Source organism: Herpailurus yagouaroundi, unplaced genomic scaffold (assembly GCF_014898765.1).
Source record: "Herpailurus yagouaroundi ecotype Mexico unplaced genomic scaffold, PumYag 28, whole genome shotgun sequence".
In the NCBI taxonomy this organism is placed as follows: Eukaryota; Metazoa; Chordata; class Mammalia; order Carnivora; family Felidae; genus Herpailurus; species Herpailurus yagouaroundi.
Genome location: NW_024412376.1, coordinates 168,741,575 through 168,762,861, shown reverse-complemented (window position 1 = coordinate 168,762,861; position 21,287 = coordinate 168,741,575). Strand labels below are relative to the sequence as shown.

At 57.4% G+C, this 21,287-nt stretch overlaps 1 protein-coding gene across 1 annotated transcript in view; it reads right to left on the bottom strand.

Moving 5' to 3' along the window:
• The window catches only part of GAK (cyclin G associated kinase), a 55,717-nt gene that overhangs the window by 31,403 nt on the left and 3,027 nt on the right, over window positions 1-21,287 (bottom strand). Inside the window, 8 exon segments of the mRNA XM_040489902.1 lie at window positions 670-782; window positions 1,079-1,214; window positions 2,545-2,634; window positions 5,865-5,990; window positions 10,059-10,201; window positions 13,676-13,790; window positions 14,681-14,740; window positions 15,379-15,440. Of these exon segments, the coding sequence (XP_040345836.1) occupies window positions 670-782; window positions 1,079-1,214; window positions 2,545-2,634; window positions 5,865-5,990; window positions 10,059-10,201; window positions 13,676-13,790; window positions 14,681-14,740; window positions 15,379-15,440 (845 nt within the window).

The window sequence follows — 21,287 nt, the reverse complement described above, 5'->3', positions numbered from 1 at the left end:
TGTGGCGGGCTGCCTTCCCATGGGGAGGACGGCCTCGCTGCACACTCGGCCCCTACATAAGAGGTTTAAGGTTTGCACGCGTGGGGCACAGGTCTCAGAAGCACTAGCATCAGGACACGCGCAGCAGTGGACCCACCAGGAGCTGCGTCTGTCCACGGGGAGCTCCCCAGGGGTGCGCACGCAGGCAGGCCTGCCCACCGATCAGACACCTCCCCACGCCGCCTGGGGCCCCTGCTCGCCTTTGGGGACGAGCACGTTTTCTGCGGGGCTACGTGGGCACTCTGGGCCGACCTGCTTTAGCGCCAGACTGCTCCCAGGCTCTCTCTGGACCGAACCCCCCGCCCCCCCCCCCCCGACGTTCCGTGGCCTTCTCCCCCTCACCCCTCTGTGACCTTCCGTGGCCTCCTCCTCACCTGTGCTCCTCTCCACCTCTCGCCCTGGCCCCTGGGATGCAGGGAACCAGCCCAGGAGGTTAAGCACTGAGCACCAGGGCCCCACGCCCGGTTTACTCCCCCGGCTCCTATGATCAGGTGGGACGTTTCCCCTGTCACCCCGGCCTGTGGAGGCTCCATGGCACTCGTGAGCCCCCTCGGGGAGCCGTGTCTCTTGCCCTAGAGCAGGTGCGGCCTCTCACGGAAACGTCCTGAAAACACCCGTCAAGGCCCCTACCTCAGTGATGGGCGATTTGGGGTTCACATTCCTGGCGGCTGCAATCTCCTGGAGCTGGTTGACCAGTTCTGTGATGGACAGCCGCTCCTCGGGGTTGACCTTCAGCGTAGCACCTAGGGCAGAGGCAGGTGAGCTCAGGTCACGGTCTGGGGTCAGCAGTGCCCACCCTCCCCGAGATCACAGACCCGAGGCCCCTCATTTCACTTACAGCACTGATTTCGCTTACAAGCGAGAGAGGGAAACATGACAAGAGAGCCACAGCGAAAATGGCACAAAGTTACCAGAACCGGCCACTCAAAGCACCGAGAATTCACAAGGGGGCTGAGCAGAGCGGCCGCCACACAGCCATGAGGGGCAGGGGACAGCCGGGGCCCTGGATGTGACACAGGTCCCCGCACGCGGGACTTACGGATGAGGTCGTGGAACACAGAGTACTGGGTGTCACCAGGAGGGATTGAGAACTTCCCGTTGACTATTCTCAGCTTTGCTCCGTCTTCAAACGGGTGCTGCCTGAAGCACAGCAGGTACAAGATGCAGCCCAGGGCCTGCAGGGGACAGGGGGCGTGGTGGGGGTGGGGGCCAGGAGGGGGGTGGAGGGAGGGGCTGAGAGGGTGGGGGAGGGGCCGCGGGGGTGGGGGCTAAGGTGGGGACAGGGTTGAGGGGGGAGGGGGTTGAGGGGCTGGGGGCTGAGAGGGTGGGGGAGGGGGCGGGCCCATCCAGCCAAAGGTCAAGGGGCTGGAGCCACACCCTGGTCTGAGTTCCAGGCACACCCAGCCCACTCTCTGCCCTCATCAGGCACAAACTATGGAGATCAGAGGAAGAACAAACAACAACCCTCTTATTTTCTCAGCAAGAGATTCTTTCAAAGGGAAAAGTTCCCACATTCAGGCACTTGGGACCCAGCGGGGCAGCTCGAGAGACCACTAGGGCAGAAACGCAGGGAGCAGGCCTGCGGGTCCTGGGGGTCTGCCGCTGCCTGCTAGCCCCGTGGCCTCCGATGCGGGCACCCTCGTGGCCCAGGCTGAGCAGGGCACTCGGGGCCCAGGGGAGGCCACGCCCTTGGCACCCAACGTCAGTCCCCCCATCAACCGCCGCGTGTGCGTACGAGTGTCCCCCAGCCGACCGTGCTGAGGAGCACCTACTGGGGTGGAAAGGAGATGCGTGGTGAGTTTGACACCACAGGCTGCCACCATCCCAAGAAAAGGCTCCAGCGTGCAAATCCTACCGATTCACACGTTTTAGACGGGGTGGAGCCCGTCACACCCACACCCACGGCGGGGTCAGCACTGGAGGCGGCCCGGGAGGTCTGGGGCTGTCCCTGCTCGGAGAGGCCAGGGAAGGGGCAGGGTGCTTCCGCACCGGCGGGCGCAGCCCCGGGCCGCTCAAGCTGCGCTCCCCAAGTTCCGCACCCTGATGCTGGACGAAGCGGTCAGCGGACCCCAGGAGGAGTGCTACGCCAGGCAGGAATTGCCACAGGGTTTCAGAAAGGTGAAGGGAGCGGGGTCGCCTAGGCGTCAGGGCCCGGCCCTCACTCTGGCCATGGCCAGACCGGCAAAAAGACCCAAGGCTGGGACTGGTCAGGCCGCACGAAGCCCCGGCTTCTCTGAAGGGGCTCTGAGCAGGGGGAGCTCAGGCCCAAGCCTGCAGGCGGCAGACAGGTCCGGGCATCAGGTGCCACCCCGGGACCCTGCAGCACACGGACACTCCACCCAACTTACGCTTGGTTCCGCTCCACTAAGGGCAATCACGGTGGTTCTTGTGACAAGGAAAGGAGAAGAAAAAGAAGGGTGGCCAGAGGGACGGGGAGCAGAGTGGGCAGGCCAGAACCCCCGCCCAGAGGCACGGCTGCCCGGGCACACAGCCGTGCCGCCTCACCCAAATGTCTTGCTTTTCGCCGATGGGGAAGTTCGAGTACAAGTCCACGATCTCTGGCGTCCTATACATGGGTGTGGTGTTCCTGGTGATCTGAAGGACAGACACAGACGTCTCAAAGGAAAGGCCACTCGTGAGCACCACTCGTCCCGCGTCGATGTTGTGTTACTTCCCCAAATACCCCGCAGGACGTCTGTGAACGACGCTCACTCACACCCCGTTGCGTCCCACACAGATGGCAGGCTGCTCAACTCCCTCCTCACCCCCACTGCTGCCCGTCTCCCGAGCGCCTCTGGTGCTCCTGACGCAGCCACGCACGCCAAGCATTCACTGCGGGCACCCTAGCTCGTGTGGGTGTGAGGAGAAGCAGGTGTCACCCACAGGAAGTCTGTCCAGAGCCGTGAGCTGGGTCGCTCGTGTCTCTGAGAGGAAGTGCTATTCTGAAAGAAGCCTCCTGATGGGATCTTGTGGACAAAGAACCTTCTCCAACGGGAGAGAGAACTAAACCAAATTTAGCTGGTTGGTTCAGGTTTTCACACGCAAGATCCTGAGACCCACGTATACAGGGCAGGACACGGGACTGAGGACAGGCTGGCAGCACAGCCCGGGGGGAGAGCCACAGCCCACGGCGTGCGTTGCCGCACACGGCACACATGAACACCAGCCACGGGGCTACAGATTCCGCTGCCACGACCTCAGCCGGACAAGGAAACACAAACACGTGGCAAGTGTGATGGGCTGTTCTCCACCTGAAGGTGCTACTCCACGGCAACCCTCTGAAGAAGCCACGGGAGGGGTGCAGGTGAGGCCCGGGGTCAGAGCGCGTTAAGTCCTCGGGCGGACGCACCCGGCATGCCGCGAGGGAGGTGAAGCCGGGGGCACCACGCAGCCCAGACGTGGGGCGACAGGGACACCCCGCGGGACAAGTCGCCAAGCCGCACACTTAGGGTTCTGCACCGCTGTGCCCGTCCGGCGAGCCCCCGTGGAAAGCCCTATTCTACGCCGGATTTGTTCACAGACCGGCCGCTGCGATCCAGGCTCACACCCTGAGGAGACACGAGAAACCACGTGCGGGCCGCTCGGCACGCTGCCGCCTGTAAGCGTGCAGACGACAGGACACGGGACACGGCCTGACCGTGAGCACATGGCACTGGCCAAAGAGACCCAGGTGCAGAGGGACCCATGCTCCTGACCCAGCACGGCCCACAAAGCATGAAAAGCAAACAGAAGCCGGGAGACCGTGTGCAGCGTGAGGGGCGGGAGCCGGGAGACGCGCGTCCGCGGGCCTACCCCTGCAGAAGAGACACGGCACCGCCTGCAGCTCAATTCTCCCGGAAACCAGCAACCGCTCAGAAAGTCAAGTCAAGTCATTAAAAAGCAAGATGCAATCAAACGAGTAACTAAACCCCTTGGAAGGAGAGAGCGCAGATGCGAGGACTCGTCAACACAGCATCTGAGAGCACGCGCCTGGTCTGGGCTGTAGATCGGGGGAGGGGGACACCCGAGGGCCACAGATCCACCCTGACTTCCTTCTGGGACATTCACGCTCTCTGGTGACACCAGAACTCTCGGACGTGCGCCGGAGTGGAGCACCGGTGCGCGTGGTGACGCTACTGGGCCCCTCGCTGGGAGAGGGGGACACACAGATGTGGGGTGGGGGGGGCAAGAAGCCCACCGGACACACCAGAGCGGAGGCACTGGCACACACGCGCGACTTGCCACAGGACACGCGTGGAGGTGTGCCCACACAGGCACGCACGCCCTGAGTGGTCTCCGGTGCCTCCCCCTCCCCCTGACCCCGAGCCGGCGGCTCTCCTCCAAGGCGGGCACGCACATGGCAGGGTCGGCAGGGCAGGCACCTGCTCAGCCCAGAACGCCCTCCTGCCCCAGCAAGTGGGCAGGGCTCCCAAGGGATGGGAGCCCGACAAAGAACACAGGGTCAAGTGGGAAGTGAATCTGGGGCATTTGAGGACACACCACGAACCCTGAAAAAGACGGCACCCAAGAGTTCTCATAAAGAATAATCACAGGAGGTGTGGGGGGGCTCCTGCCAGGGTAGTGGGGCACACAGCAGAGGTGGGAGGAGGCACAGGACAGGAAGCCAGAGCAAGCAGCTCGCCCCCCATGCCCCTGCCCGGGAGACGGAGGCAATCAAGCAACCGTCACCCAAAACAGGTGTGCGTGAGACACAGTGGGTGTTCGCACACCTCCAAGGACCCACTGAGACCAGTGATGGAGACAGGACTCAGAGCCCATGAGGCGGTTACAAAACCACCCACCACACGGGACCGAGGGGCCCCCTCCCACGCTGCTATGCTGTTCCATTCTGCCAGCCGAACAACTGAAGGAGAGCGTTAAACATATTCTTTTTGCCGGGAATGACTTCCTTAGGAACGCTCTCACGCACAAGCAGGAATGTGCTGGGATGGGGTGATCCGACGTGTGTCCGATTCAGTAATGGAGCACAGTCAGTTCTAGGAACAGCCAGCAGGTCAGGAGCACCTGTGCTCTGACCCACGACACCCGGTCCAGGGACGGACTCCGTCCAGACAAGAGGTGCCCCGCTGGGCCACATCCCGTCCCCGACTCCTTCACGGCAGGCTTCCTCGGTGTCCCCGGCAGAGCACGGATGCAGCACCTCCCCTCCCCCGTCATTCTGCGTGGCTTCCTGTCTCCTATGTTTGGCCTGTGTGGTTTCTGTGAGCTGCTTATCTAAGTACGAGCCCCTAGGGGAACGGCTGGGGGTGTCCAGCGGAGGGCGCACCAAAGAGCGCCCCAGGCCCCTCCCCCAGGCTGCACAGTCACATGTGCACGGGCTCTGTCCTGCTCTGTGCTGCCTGCTACCCACACGTGCTCAGGACAAACCTACCAATCTCCTGTGGGGTCTCCTGTGGGACCCGTGAGGGAGAGTTTTCAGTGATTTTTAATTTTTTTTTTTTAATAACCACATTTGGGACGGTGAGAAAGTTCTGTGGATGGACAGTGGGGATGGCTGACCGATGACGAATGTAGTTAATGCCACTGGAACGTGCACTTAAAAATGGTTAAATTAAATAAGATGGTAAATTTTATGTTGCGTGTTTTTTATCACGATACAAAAAAAACCCGCGATTAACAAAGGCCGTAAGAAGGTCTGGGATGAAGTGAGGGACGAAGACATGAGGTAAGCCTCAAATTCGGCGTCTCCCGGCCCACACACGAGCCCGGGAGGCGAACGCTGGGATGTGGGACGGGCAGGCCGTGCGGCCGCAGCCGGAGCATCGGCGACTGCGGAGACCCAGGCCGAGCAGACCACAAAGGGCACCACGTGCCACACGACTCACCTCTTCTTCCACCAGGGCCCGCCTCTGGGCGCTCCAGCTGTAGTCCGGGTAATGCGAGATGGTCGTAGCACTGCCAAAGTCACACAGCTTGATGGTCCCCTGGTTACTGAGCAACAAGTTCTCCACCTGCAGAATCCCAGAGGGTGGTCAGGGGCTCGGGTGCCGAGACCCAGGCCTGGGGGCGCCTTCCTCTCGCAAAGGGGAAGAAACAGCATTTTAACCTCTCTCTGATCGAAGTCAGCACGTGTACCTTTGAAAACGGGGAACTCAGAAAAATAAAGTCACGACCAACCATAAATCAAAGACAACTCTAATCGATCATGTAAGGTATACAAACACACAAAAAACCTTTATAAAAGTCAGTTAGGGGCGCCTGGGGGGGCTCAGTCAGCTGAGTGTGCAACTCTTCATCTTGGCTCAGGTCTCGATCTCACGGTTCGTGGTATCGAGCCCCGACAAGTCAGGCTCTGTGCTGATGGCACGAGGCCTGCTTTGGATTCTCTCCACCCCCCACCCCCCCGCGCTGGCGCGCCGGGGGTGCACATGCAGGGGCTCGCAAAATAAAGAAACTAAAAAAAAAAAAAAAATGAGGTGCCTGGGTGGTTTAGTTGGTTAAGCATCTGACTTCGGCTCAGCATGATCTCATAGTCTGTGAGTTCGAGCCCCACATCAGCTCTCCGCTTGTCGGCACAGAGCCCACTTCAGATCCTCCGTCCCCTACCTCTCTCTGCCTCTCTGTCACTTGCACACATTCTCAAGAAAAAAATTTAAATAAATTTAAAAAATAAGTCAGTTAATTGGGTGCCTGGGTGGCTCAGTCAGTTGAGCCTCCGACTTCAGCTCAGGTCATGATCTCGTGGTTCATGAGTTCGAGCCCTATGTCGGGCTCTGTGCTGACAGCTCAGAGCCTGGAGCCTGTTTCAGATTCTGTGTCTCCCTCTCTGTCTGCCCCTTCTGTTCATGCTGTTTCTCTCAAAAATAAATAAACACTAAAAAACATTTTAAAGATAATAAATCAGTTAAAAAATGAAAAAACTTAACATACCACTTCAGAATTACCAAATACATCAAGAACCTAGGAAAAAATTGAACAAAAGACACACAAAACACTTCCTATTCAGAAAACTCTAATTTTAAAGATTTCTTTTCTTATCTTAGAGAGAGAACCTGTGTGTATACACGAGAGTGGCAGGGGAGGGGGCTGAGGGAGGGGAAGGGTGGGGAGAGAGAGAAGAATCTTAGCAGGCTCCAAGATCAGCCCACAGCCCAGCGCGGGGCTCGATCCCACAACCCTGGGATCACGACCTGGGCAGAAATCGAGAGTCAGACACTTGACTGACTGAGCCACCCAGACACCCCTGGAAAGCTATAAAAATTTAGACAAATTCTTAAAATCCAAACAGACAAGGGATCAGACCACACTCCTGACATGAAAGGCACGGGTGTGCGCAGCCACTCTAGAGCAGGCTCCCCAGCCGTGGTCCAGCCCCACCTACCTCGACACAGCCCGCAAACTAAGAAAGGCTCTTACATATTTAAACGGTTGGTGGAAGAATCAAAAAAGACTGACATCTCCTAACACGGGTCCAGAAGCAGCTTTAGGGGCGTGGCCGTGCCTGGCTGTCCGTAGGGCTTCCTGCGCTGTTCAGGAAGGTTGGTATGCAAAGCTGAAATGTTTAAAGTCGGGCCTTTTATAGGAAGTCTGTCAACTCACGCTCTGGGGGTGAGGTGGGGTGAGGTGGGGTGGGGGTGGGGAACAGTCAAGGCAACTCACCAAATTCCAGAAAGTTTTTTGGGAGGAACCTAATTCAAAAAGTCATGTGGAGACGCAAAGAGCCAAAAAGAGCCACATGATCCCTAAGAAGTCAGGCCTTACTGTTAAGCTCTGTTAAAGAAGGCAAAGGAGCACAGGGTCCAGGACCAACCAACAGCCCCACAGGACACCCAGTGAGTGCCACGCCCGTGGCAAGGCGGTGCTGAGGGAACAGGACGGCCGTCCAAGCAAGGTGTTGGGAGAGCCAGGGGGCCACCCATGATGCACCAAGGAAGACCCGCCCCTACGGGCAAAGGTGGACGCCAGGTCCCCCGGACAGCATGCTTGGCAAGACGCCTCGGCAAGACACGGAAGCTCCACTGAAACCAGAGCATCCCATCGGAGACGCTGTGCAGAGGGTGATGGTGCGAGCCACAGCGTGACCAGCGCGGGCTCTGATGAGCCAAAGTGAAAGGGACCCTTCCACAGGCGCCCCCACGGAGAACGTCCAAAGTACAACACGCTTGAAAAGATGCTCAACTTTGTTAGCAGAAGGAAAATCCAACTAGGACCACTTAAGCCACATCCACATGACCTGGGTCACGTAGCAAAGTGCGGGCACAGGGGCCGCCATGCACTGCTAGTGAGGACTTCCAACAGAGGTGCAAGCGTCCATGGGCCAAAGCACAGACAAGGGCATCGGGGTTCAGAACAGCTCAGGAAGCGGACATCAACCAAGTGCACAAGCACGAGCACACGCGTCCCCACACGAGACGGATGGACCTGCAAACCATAATGCGAGCAAACAGCCCGACACCGGCTACACTCCACAGCCCGCAGGCTTGGAAGGAGCCATGCACAGGAGCAGAACAAGAAGGACACGCGTCCCCATGGTCTCTGCCATCCCCCGTGTCCCTCCTGCCCCTCTGCAGGGCGCCACACGGTGAGGTCCACACACCAGCCACAGGGACACCTGCAGGGGGTCCCAGCACTGGGCAAACAGAGGGCGCTGAGAAGACAAGGGACGTCCAACCCGGGCTAAGCTCACAAGCGCTGATCCTTTACTGATTCTACCCTTCTAGATATCCCTTCCCGTAAAAAAACTAAGGACACACAAGCACCCGCATTAACACACAAAGCATGGGTCTTGACGCCCTGAAACAATCCACCAGCCCCCAGTCAGCTGAGGAAGGCCCATGCAGACAGCAGGGAAGGGCCGGCTGGTGTGCAGGGCAGCCGCGGCCCAGGCCCCTCCAGACACACCCCTGCAGCCCTGTGAGCGGGGTCCAGGGCAGCGGCCCCCACCTCACAGACCTTCTGTAACGGGGGCGCACGTGCCGACCACTCGGGCTGAGGGACAAAAGGAAAAGGTCAGGCTCGCCCAAGGTCAAATCTAAACAGAGACATCACTGCACAGACAGGGCGCCAGGGCCTCCGTGGGCACATGGCCCTGAGGAGGAGAGGGCGCTGTCCCAGACCAGCCGGGTCGGAGGCACGCTTTCCTCATACCTGAAAGCTGGCCACAGACCAGACAAGAGAGAACGCTAAGGGACTGTAAGGTTCTCCGGCAAAAACAACCTGTGCCAGCAAGTAGGACACAGCGGGGGCCACCGCTCCCCCAAGAAGCGGTCGGAGTCAGGGTGTGAGCTTCGTGGACGTCAGGCAAATCTCACAAAGTCTTGAGTTTCCCAAAGACACAACAGGGGAAATAGAAACTAGGCCATTAAGCAGGAGAAGGCATTCGCAGCACAGACAACATGAAAAAGGCCGCCGTAAGAACAGAGGGAGGAGCTCCTGCTAACCAACAACCTGATGGACAAGAAAACAGGAAAAAAAGCAAAAAGCAAGTTAACTGAAGAATAAGGCACTGACTGCAAACACAGCAAAAACCGTCTATCTCACGAATCACCAGGAAAAGGGAGAATCGGGACCGCGGTGCCCCTCGTCCCCAGCAGGCGGGCGGCTGCGAGTACGGCAGCCCCACGGTGCCCGGCCAAGGCGCGTCCGCACTCCTCGTGGTCCCTCGGCGGCACTGGTTGCCGCGGGACAGCGAGCCCTGTGGTGTCACGCCTGGGGACGGATGACCACAGGGCAAGGGCACGGACGACCCCGAGGGGCTGCAGCCTCCTCCCGGCTCCTGCGGGCGGACGGAAGGGAGCCTCAGCCGAGAGCATCCCCGGGCCGGCCGAAGGGCCGGCAGGGGGCGTGATGGCCAAGCAGGTGGCATGAAGCCACAGGACCAGGCCGCAGGAGGCCACAAAGCCAAATGACACAGAGAGAGGGCTCGGCGCCGCTTCAGGGGAGAAACTTCCAGAAACCCAGTTTGGCGTTAAGAAGCTCCCTCTTCTCTGGAAAAGCCATCGCACACTTCACTGCTGGCAAGCTGGCCATCCTGACCGGGCGCAGCGGGGCAGGCCCGCGAGACGGACCGGAGGCGGTACCTTGAGGTCTCTGTGGATGATGGGCGGCTTTTGTCTGTGCATGTGCTGCACGGCTCTGCACGTCTGATAGAATATCTTCAGAACGGTATCGCACGAGAGCGGACCTCTAGATTCAATTTTCTTTAAAAATTCCACCAGCTGCCCTAAAAGAGACAATTAAATTCACATCACCATGGAACCAGAAATGCTACACCCACCCCGGGCGGCCCCCCGGAGTCCACTGCAGCACTCGCGGGAGAGCGTCCGCCGCTCGGGCCCGGACACCCGGGAAACCCCGCGGAGGGACGTGAGGTTCAGGGACTGCCACCGGGATGCAACGAACTTACAGAGCCTCCGTGGGAACACCGCCGGCCGCGGCCACGTGGAACAACGGCCAGCGGTGCGCGCGGTACAAGGCAGCCCCCAAATTCACCACGGACCGCGTACCCCGCGCAGCCAGGCGCCGAGCGGCAGCTACAAGAGGAACGGCCCCAAACGTGTACGCGGAGCTCTCTCAACCACATCTAGCGAAGCGGCCACCCCGCTTCCTCAGGCAACAGGTCACCTGTCTGTGAGCACCACGTCCCAGTAAACGCACAGACTGTGTGTGGATGGGGGGGAAGGAGGCCACAGGTAGGCACGAAGTACTGGGCTGCACCCCAGTCCAGGACAGAGCCCTCCCTGGGCCGTTCCTCCCCGTCTCTGTAGCCCAGACACCTGCAGTGCTTGGACCCAGCACAGTGAAGCCGGGAAACTCTGGTGCAGGGCCAGCCAGCTCCGTCGCACGCGGGGTGAGAGCTTTCTCCGTGAGCACAGGCCATCTCCTCCCCGTCCCGCACGGAGCACCCACATTCATGCCTCTGGCGCCTGCCTCCACAAGCTGCCCACACACCACATGCCTTGTACCCTACCCCTCCAACCACATTCCCACCTGTGGCCCCCTCCCTGGAGCCTCTTCCGGAAGCCCACCCTCTCCTGGGCACTGCACTGCTCCCTCCCTGCTCCAGGCACCAGGCTGTCTCTCAGCCTTGTAGCTCCTTCAGTTTGCCGGCACACTATTGAAGCAGAAGCAAGGTGGTTACCACCCCTACAGGCCTTATCTCTCATGACATCCCCACACAGACTCCCCTCCAGCCACATGCCTCCTTTCTGTCCTGCCCCAGGACCTTCGCACATGCTGCACCCTCAGCTGGGACAGTTTTCCTGTCTCACCTCCTTCAGCTCCCGGTCTGCGCCATCACACCCTTTCCCTGGCCTCTTTCCTCAGTTTCGCACGGGACTACCCAACCATCACTGAGGACTTCGGTTAGGGTCTATTTGCTTCATCTGCTTGAGTCACTGAACCCCCGTGCCTGCATACAGTAGTGCCAACAGACACGATTCTCAACATGAACTAGATTCTAACTGCTCTGAACAGGCATAGCGCCTGGGGAGAAGTGTGGACTTCGTACACTCCCAAGGGGTTTGGATTCTTTTCATAACTGCATCACCTTTGCAACTTTCAGAACAGGGAATCACGGCTCAGGACCCGCACGTTCTTGCCCACTGACCCATCTGCCGTGGAGCCTCCACTCTGGTGATCCAGCCACGATTCCCCACACACGTCTGACCCTGCCCCGCCAGGGCTACCTCTGCTGTGGCTCTGCAAGGATCTGCCCTCTTTCCAGACCTGCACACCAGCCCGCCTGGCCCTCACTCCACCAGACCACCCCAGCATTCCCCCCTCCCCCCGCCACACCTGCCTCCCAGCCTTGCACCCGCACCCTCAGGAGGGATGGGGTGCCCTCCCTGTGATGCAGACAGGGCAGGCAGGGCACGGGCCCCACGAGGCATCGCAGAGGGTCCAAAGCAAGGGTGACACGTTGACCACCAAGCCGCCTGGAGTTATGGGAATGAGCCAGCCTGTGGCGGTGGGGACGGGGGGGGGGGGGGGGGGGGGGTGTCACAACATCAGTTCACAGTTCACTGGCCTCTGGGTCCAGCGAGAATTTAAAGGAAACTTTTTAAAAGTAACAATCCCCAATGTGGCAGGACAGCTGGAGAAGACACGGTGGAGGACGAGCGTGGGGAGCGAGGACCAGCGATGGGTGGGGGCTCGGTGAGCACGCATCCAGGCCCTCCTTTAGTGGGGCTGGCACCCACACCCCTCCCTGAGATCCCCTCCGCCCTCCGCCCCCACCCTGCAAGCACCCCCAGCCTCTCACACTGCTCCCAGGCTGGCGGCCCATGCAGCACCACACCGAGGGCTGCACTCTGTGGGTTTGCCCCATCTTGGAACCACGCTGCCACCACCAGGCCCCACACCTGCTGCCTCTCATGGGAGGGACCCTGGCGCTGGTGAACCCACAGCCTTCTAAAACCCAGAATGAAAGTGACCCAGAAGCACTGAGTGCCCTGAAGATGAACAGAGGACTCGGTAAGCGAACCAGAGGTGCCAGCTGTGGAACGCAGGACGAGGCACGGCCAGCATCAGCAGCGGGGCCCCCGGGGCAGAGGGAAGCTGCGTGCAGCCTCACACGTGCTGACTGGGGGTTCCACGTGGTACCCCCTACTCCACAACCCCGACCACAGGATCGCCGAGCTCGCAGCAGCTCCGTGCACCAACATCTGTGGTCAAGAAACGGTATGCATCACAAAGGGGGTGCTGGTTGGAGACGCTGCGGGACAGACCCAGGAGGCCCTGCAGAGCCTTCAGGAGAGAACAAGTAGGTGTTTGGGCACGAGAAGATGCCCGATGCAGGAAGCTTTTCTCAGAAAAGAGAAGTACGTGTCGCAAACCCCCATTTTTAGGAAAACCTCACTCCCCTACGCTTGAACAGGGACGTCCTGCCCCCGGATGGTTCCTCACCCTGGCTCCTGGCCACTGCTGGCCGTGCACACCGTGCTCAACGCCTCTGCCCTCACGCCAGCTACAGCGCCCGCCTTCTCCTCTTGCATCTCCACTCCTCCCCGCGCCTATGCTCACAGCCCCCGCCGTTCCCTTCTGTGAGTGCTCCTCTCGGCGCTCCTCTCGTGGGCGCGGCGCTCGGCTGGGCCGCTTGCTCCCCTTGGCCTGTGGCCACGGGGCTGAGGCCTCTTGTCTCCCAGCACGCACTAGCAGTGACTAACAGGCAAGCGTACCCTGCTTACGACAGCCGATGGCTCCCGCCTCTGGCTCCAGACAGTCCTGGCCAGGCGTCCGCACCCACCCGGCCCCACAAGTCCCGCCTCCACTCTTCTCGGACAACTTGTGCTGTCTGGCGTCGCACATCAAGACCGTGAGCTCCAGCGGGCAGGCACTCGCCGGGCTCACTGCCGCCTCACCCACAGAGCAGACGCTCCACGAGGGCGTGAGCCCTGACCCTCCCCGGGGCAGAGAGACTGCGCCCTGCCTGGGGGATCAGGCACGCCCCTCGCCCGCGCTCCCTTGGCACCATCCGCACACACTCACACGGCTACTCTGCCCCTACAGCTCTCTGGAAGGCGCCTGGGTCCCTCCTACTCCTGTGACGGAACTCAGGAATCTAAGAACACGGGGAGTGCTTGACCTAGCAGGTCACGTGCCCTCAAAGGCCACGGCCGCAACCCCACCCTGTCCGTTACACCTGACCGCTCAACCATGTGACAATACTGTGGTCCAGACTCCAAGGAAACGTTACCTTTGCAGAGCTCGGTGAGCAGCAGGAACTCGGCCTGCCCCGTGTCCGACTCCTCCTTCCCTATGGATGCTGCAGAACAAAACTGGACAATATTGGGGTGGCCAGAAAGTTTTTTCTGCAGGTGTCTTGTTAAAGGAGAATGCGTAAGTCTGCACGTTTAAAAACAAATATACATGTGACATTAAGACACTAAAGTCAAAGTGTGGAATGAAATTACCTTACAGTCCCAGCACATCGGAGCAGAAAGACGGAGGGCAGTGGGGGGGGGGGGGGGGGGGGGGGCGAGAAAGGCAGGCGGCGGGGGGGGGGGAACGGAGAGGGAAGGTGGGGGTGAAAACCGCCACCACGCTGGCCACACGCACCTGACCACGGGCCAGGCAGGACAGCAGACAGAGGGCACGTGCGGGTGCGGGAGGCCACGGGTGTGAATGAGCCCGCCAAACCTCTGCAAGGCGAGAGCCCGCAGGCTCACAGTACACAGAGCTTCGAGAGAGAAAAAGAGAACACATTCTGACAGCAGAGGGCAAGAGCCCAGCTGAGGGAGAACATGTGCCAGAGCTGAGAGCCCGCAAGAGAAGCGCCACAGACCCACGAGCCGTGCACAGAAACCTGACAGCCTGACTGCCGGGGGCAGGGTGAGGGACAGAGGGGCTGCTGACCAGGAGGGACACGGAGGCCCACTAGAACCAGGCCGAGCAAGGGTCCTGGCAAGAGCCGGAGCAGCGGGGCACGCCACGCTCACTAAGGGGAAGACGGAAGGGCGGAGAGCAGGAAACAAATCCTGCGTGAGCACGGAGACCTCCCGGGCCGCAAAGCTACTGAACCTCTAACTGTTACCCTGGGAGCGAAGGAGGAGGAAGGAAACCTTCTCCTACCAATACTCTACAGGCAGGTCCAGTGAAGGCGGAAGGCCAATTTTAGCGTGTCCGAAAGAGCAAGAGCGCGGCAACTCGACGCAGGCCTCCCCACGTGACCGCACGTGCTCTCGTCCCGGGAAAAGGATACCATGAAACAAACTTCCTGAATGATGGCTCTGTTCTTTTCCTCTTCGTTAGACAATAACCTCTGTATCGGGAAATAAACACAAAGATTAAGGAGTGTTTATCTTTCTATTCTACACCCAGGAGAATAAATGCAACGCATCTAAAAGCTTAACCTGCTTACCTGTATTTTAACATCTGGCCTGTGTAAAAACTTGACAGAAGGTTAAGACCCTTGAAAATGGTCTTTTATGACCCAAGGACACAAGAAAAATGAAAAATAGGAGGCTTTCCCCAAAGAGGCTACAGCAAAGTTAGAAAATCAAGGAAAACGGGAGAAGACGCCGGCAGAGAAGCGGGCCTCTGTTCCGAACCTCCAAAGTCAGGCAGCCCCTCAGCAGTAGCCCTGGCACCGGCACCTGCACGGCCCCAGGAGGCCCCCGCCCCCCAAGCTGTGGACACAGAGTTCACAGCAGTGACTTTCAACCCCCTGCTATCTGTGGAACCCTCCTGGCAGTCGGCACTGAGGTCGCCCCTCGCCACAAAGTCGGAAGCCACAGCTTAAAGTGTTCTGCAGCTGCTGATGGCCTCACCCTCAGAGGGAAAAAACAGGACAGACTATTTAAAAAAAAAAAAGCAAACTAAATACTAGGGACGAATCTCCGGAAACTTAGAGATCTACTTAAAATGGCCCAAACCCCACACAAATGCCGGCCTCGTTACCTTCAAGGCGTACTCTCTGCCACTTCCCAGGTCTTGAGCCTCATACACAAACGCAAACCCTCCTGAAAATTAGAAAGACGTACAGGTCAGTTCAGTGCTCTGACTTCCCTTGACATTAAGCTTCAAAAATACGTTCACTAGGTGAAATACAAACCGGGCTTGTGGCCAGCAATTTGCTGCAGAAACGACCCTCATTTATATGATGCTGTCTTTTAAATATCCCGCTTTGGGGACAGGAAGGAAATCAACACAGGAACAGAGATCAGTGGGGGAAAGAATGGAGAAAATCAACACCAAAGCTTCTGAAAGCCAACATTCTCTGAGAACAAGAAAATGAAACTGATAAATTCTAGATAAACTGGTCACCGAGAGAGTGAGAGCAAGAAAGGAAAAATTAACACAGGAGCAACTACCCCCAGAACAGAAGGCCAGCACTGCCTTAATGCCCCAAAACGACTTTAAAGCACATCCAGTATCACATGAACACAAAAAGTCCTTTTTTAAAATGTTTATTTATTTGGGGGGTGGGGGGTAAACGAGCAGGAAGGGGCAGAGACGGGGACAGAGAATCCAAAGTGGGCTCCGTGCTGACAGCGCAGAGCCCGACGTGGGGCTCGAACTCACAAACCAGGAGATCGTGACCTGAGCTAAAGTCAGAGGCTTAACCAACTGAGCCACCCAGATGTCCCAACAAATTTTTAATTCTGGGTAAAGTAAAATTTCAGCATATCAAACCCAACGATATATGAAGATAACACACTGCGACTAAGTAAGAGTTGATTAAACATTTGAAAATCCCTGTAGTTCTCTTGTTTTTAGGTTTCATTTGCTTAGCTTCTTCTAGCTCCCCACGGTGGAAAATTACATCATGACACTAAGAGCTGTGAGCAGACACCCTACGATGCAGCAACTGCACTACAAGGTATTTATCCAAGGGATACAGGGATGCTGTTCCGAAGGGACACATGCACCCCAAGGTTTATAGCAGCACTACCGACAAGAGCCAAAGTATAGAAAGAGCCCAAGTGTCCATCGATGGATGAACGGATAAAGAAGATGTGGTATATATATATCAATGGAGTATTACTAGGCAATCAAAAAGAATGAAATCTTGCCATTTCCAACTACGTGGATGGAACGGGAGGGTATCGTGCTAAGTGAAACTAGTCAAAGAAGGACACAAATAGTGACGTCACTCATGAGGACTTTAAGAGACAAAACAGATGAACATAAGGGAAGGGAAGCAAAAATCACATAAAAACACGGAGGGGAACAAAACAGAAGAGACTCATAAATATGGAGAACAAACTGAGACTTGCTGGAGGGGTTGTGGGTGGGGGGATGGGCTAAATGGGGGATGGGCATTAAGGAGGGCACTTGCTGGGATGAGCACTGGGTGTTATATGTAGGGGATGAATCACTGGAATCTACTCCTGAAATCAATGTCGCACTACACGCTAACTAACTTGGATGTAAATTTAAAAATTTTTTTTAAATGTTTTAAATAATAAAATAAAATAAGCAAAAGACACACAGAGACATTCCGCCCATGCAGGTGCATGGTCATCCTCCAGGAAGGTGCACCTGAAGGCACAATAAGGTATCAGTACACACCTGCTCGAATGATCAAATCGGAACACAGCACAAAACATTGGCAAGGCCACGGAGACACTGGGTGACTCTTTGTGGCCACAGACTCCACACGTTGAGCCCTAGCTCCCAGTGTCACTGGATCAGCAGACAGGGCGTTCAGGGAGGCAATTAAAGAAATGAGGTCATCATAGTGGGGCCCTGACCCAGCAGGACTGGGGTCTCTCTCCACCCACGTGCACAGACAAGGTGCCGTCTGCCGGCCAAGGGGACAGGCTGCCCGGGAAACCAACGCTGCCAGTGCCATGATCTGGGACAGGAGCCTCCGGAACTGAAAACATAAATTCTTGTCGTTTATGCCTTGAAACTGTGCTACTGTGCCATGGCGGCCTGAGCAGACTACCACACTCGTCTGCTGCTGGTCAGAAGTGTAAGAGGACACAGCCGCTCTGGAAACAGGCTGGCAGGTCTAGACAACAAGGTCTGCAGCTACCGCACAAGTCGGTCATCTGCACTCTTAGCCGCTCACTCCAGAAAAATAAGAACCTGAACACGAGTGTTTACAGCATCTTTATTTCTTTTTTTTTTTTAATTTTTTTTTCAACATTTATTTTTGGGACAGAGAGAGACAGAGCATGAACAGGGGAGGGGCAGAGAGAGAGGGAGACACAGAATCGGAAACAGGCTCCAGGCTCTGAGCCATCAGCCCAGAGCCTGACGCAGGGCTCGAACTCACGGACCGCAAGATCGTGACCTGGCTGAAGTTGGACACTTAACCGACTGTGTCACCCAGGCGCCCCTACAGCATCTTTATTTCTAACAGCCAAAACACATCTGGAAACAACCCAGACGTCCTTCAGTGGGGGAACAGTTAAAGAGACGGAGCCACCCACACCACGAATACGCTTCACCAATAAAAATGAGATCATGGACACAACCACCTGGGTGGATCTCCAGACACTAATAGCGAAAAGGGCCAATTCCAAAAGGATACACACACAATGTCAAAACTGTAGAGACAGAGACCTGATTAGTAGTTCCCAGCGTTAAGAACATAGGTTTTAAGGGGATGGAAACTTCTGTGTTTTTGACTCTACTGATGTCAAGACGCTGGTCGAGACACTGACTAGTTTTTCAAATTGTTACCACTGAGGGAAATGGGCAAAATATGCTGGTGCCATTTCCTAAAACTACAAATAAATAAACCCACACTTTTCTCAAAATTGAAAGTTTTCATAAAAATATTACTGCTGAATAAAACATCTCGAGAAACTAAAGGGCAGGCATTGCTAAGACGCTGCTGTATGCATTCATTCTGAGTATGTTCTGGAATTGGGAGACAGGCACAGGTACCTCAACTGTCGGAGCCAGACCCTTGCCCCTCGAAGGCAGGCTGGCCAGGGACGGCAGCGACCCCATCCATGGCTTCCCTCCTCCTCCCCATATGCGTGCATGCGTGTCTGTTATATAAAATGCACGACTTGCATCTGGAATAAAAAGCTCCCACAACTCCTGCCCGATGGGAAATGGACAAGACTTAGGCATTTCACACACACACACACACACACACACACACACACACACACACAGATATGTGACTGGTTAACAAGCAGGAGAAAAGTGTTCACACTATCATCAGATAAATGTAAATCCCGTGCCAAGTAGACACCAGTGCACACACCTGTGGACACACACCAGTGCGCACAGAGCTGAGGACAGGCACGCACACCCGAGGACACGCACCAGCGCGCGCACACCCGAGGACGGGCACCAGCTTGCACAGCCGAGGATGGGCACGCACACCTGAGGACATGCACCAGCCCGCGCACACCCGAGGACGGGCACCAGCGCGCACATCGAGAACAGACAGAAAGAACTGAAATGACGTTAAAGAACACTGGCGAGGGTGTGGAGACGGGAGCCCGGGGCCTGCCGGCCAGAGTGCAAATCGGCGCAGCCCTGCTGGAAAGAGTTAGCCGTGTGCACGTAAAGTTCATCCTACATCCAACCCATACCCAAAGATCCCCCTCCTGGGCACTTTACCTGAGAAAACACACTGCAGGCGAGTCAACAGACCTCAGAACCACACAGCTGGCCCAGAGGGGGCGCCCGAGGTGTGACGCCATGTGCATGACACTGGCAGAGAGGGGACTTGGAGCCGGTGGCTGGCTGGAGGCGGGGAAGGGGGCTGGGGGCCATGAGAGGCTTCCCGGGGTCACTCAGCTGTTCTCTATCTCTTCAGGTGGTTGGCTACACGGGTGTAAGCCTTCACCAAAGCAGTTCCATTCTGTAGATTTTTCTGTATGCCAATAATTTAAGTCGTTAGTTAAAAGAAACATAGGCATAGGACATCGATGCGCCATTCCAGAAGAGGAACCCGAGTAAGCTAACAAGCACCGAAAAACGCACCAACTCGTAAATCAGAGAAAGGCAAATCCACACAAGCCCACACGGTGTTTGCCCATCACCATGAGGATGGTGTGGGGACACTGGGGTCTGGCAGGCCTCCATGTAAGGTGGCGAACTGGCGGGGAAGACCGTGAGCACCAGGAAAAGATACGACGGCACGAGGAACAATCCGGGAGATTCACCACGTTTTGTCAGCGCTGTTTCTAAGAAACACTTTCACAAAAGGAACAGAATCCTGTTACCCACGTCACATCCTCACATCGGCACCACACATCTTCGGGGTACGTGACTATGCAGAAATGACCGTGCAGACGGCGGGAGTCCACAGAGAGGAAGAGGCCGAGCCATGGAGAGACAGACAGCAGCCTTTCCCAAGGCAACCTCCCCTTCCCCAGTGACCTTCGGGGAGGGTGACCTCCTCCCACAATAGCCCCCCCCCCCCGTGACCCCTCCACCATGACTTCCCCCCAAGGCAACCCCTCCCACGGTGACCGCCCCCATGATGTCCCACTCCAGCCACCTGCACCTCAACAGAAAGAAACTGGAGAAGTTACACACGCCTGCTGCTGCAGTCGCCCAAGGCACGGAGCAAAGGGCCTTGGCACTCGGCTCCCACCCTGGCTCCACGGCACCGCCCACTTCCATCTGCCTCAGACAGGTGCACTGCCCTTGCTTCCTTGACCTTGACGTCCTCCACGCCTCTCTCCCTTCAGGATGCACTCCACAGGCTGACCTGGGCCAACGTGCAGGTGACCAGACACACTCGAGCAGATGCCAAGGAGGCCAGCCTCCCAGGGGCTCCCAGGCCCAAGTCCACCACTCACTGGCCAGAGGCTCTGGGAAGCTACTCCGGCCTTAGCTCAGCCACTGTCAGGCTCGCAGTCCATGTGAAGCACCAGGCACGGTGTCCACCAAATAGAGCCCCGTAAACAGTGTTACGCTGGTTATTATCATTTCACACTAGGTGTTCGTCACCATGGCTAAGGGGCTGATGACAAAGTCGCCAAGTGGCAGGTGAAGAGGGTGCGGTAAGGGGAGCTGGGAGAGGGCGACTGATCAGACGCAAAATCGGACGACACCACCCTGAATACTAGCATCAGTGCCCAAGCTCTCACGGCAAAGACCTGGCCCCTCTGTGCTCTCAGGTGTCTGGAGAGAGGGCCACTCAGCACCCCTCCCCGGGTGAGAGTAGCCGTGGCGGGTGATGGAGAAGATGACCTGGAAGAAGGCCACCAAGCCGCAGGGCTCGGGGATCAGGCACGCTTCCTATGTGAAAAGAGCGACGAGCGATAAACGAATGTGCTGTGACCGCTGATCGTCTTTTAAGGTCAAGGAAAACGTCTTCTGCCGTGGACGCCTGTAGAGCGTGTCCTGACCCAACAAGCGCTCCTCTCCCTCCATCACGCCAACCTCAGTGGTTCCTGACACCCCCAACCAAGAGTCCTGTCACACAGCCCCATGACCGTCCCTGTGCCCTGCCGGTCCCCACACCGGCTGCAGACAAGGAGGCAGAGGAGTGGAGGGCTCACGGTGAGCGCACACTGTGCCCTCACGGCTTCTCACGCCAGCACCGACCCCAGAGAACACAAGGGACCCACGTTAGGTTTATCAAAGACCACTGATACCACGCATGGCACACAGCGTTCCAGCAAACAGATGCTGAAATTTCACGTAACATCCAACCAAACACACGTGACTAGTTACGCATAAATGGCGGGGCGGCTCTGTGGCCTGGTTTCATCTTCAGAAGAGAAGGCCACACACCACCTCGTGTACCTCACTAGCAGTGCAGCCAGAGCGAAGCAGTCACGGGAGAGGTGGGCTCACCTTGCATGACAAAACCCTTGTCTTGGCTGCAGCCATCACCTCTGTTACCTCTCTTTTTTAAATTCAATTTTTAATTTTTAGAG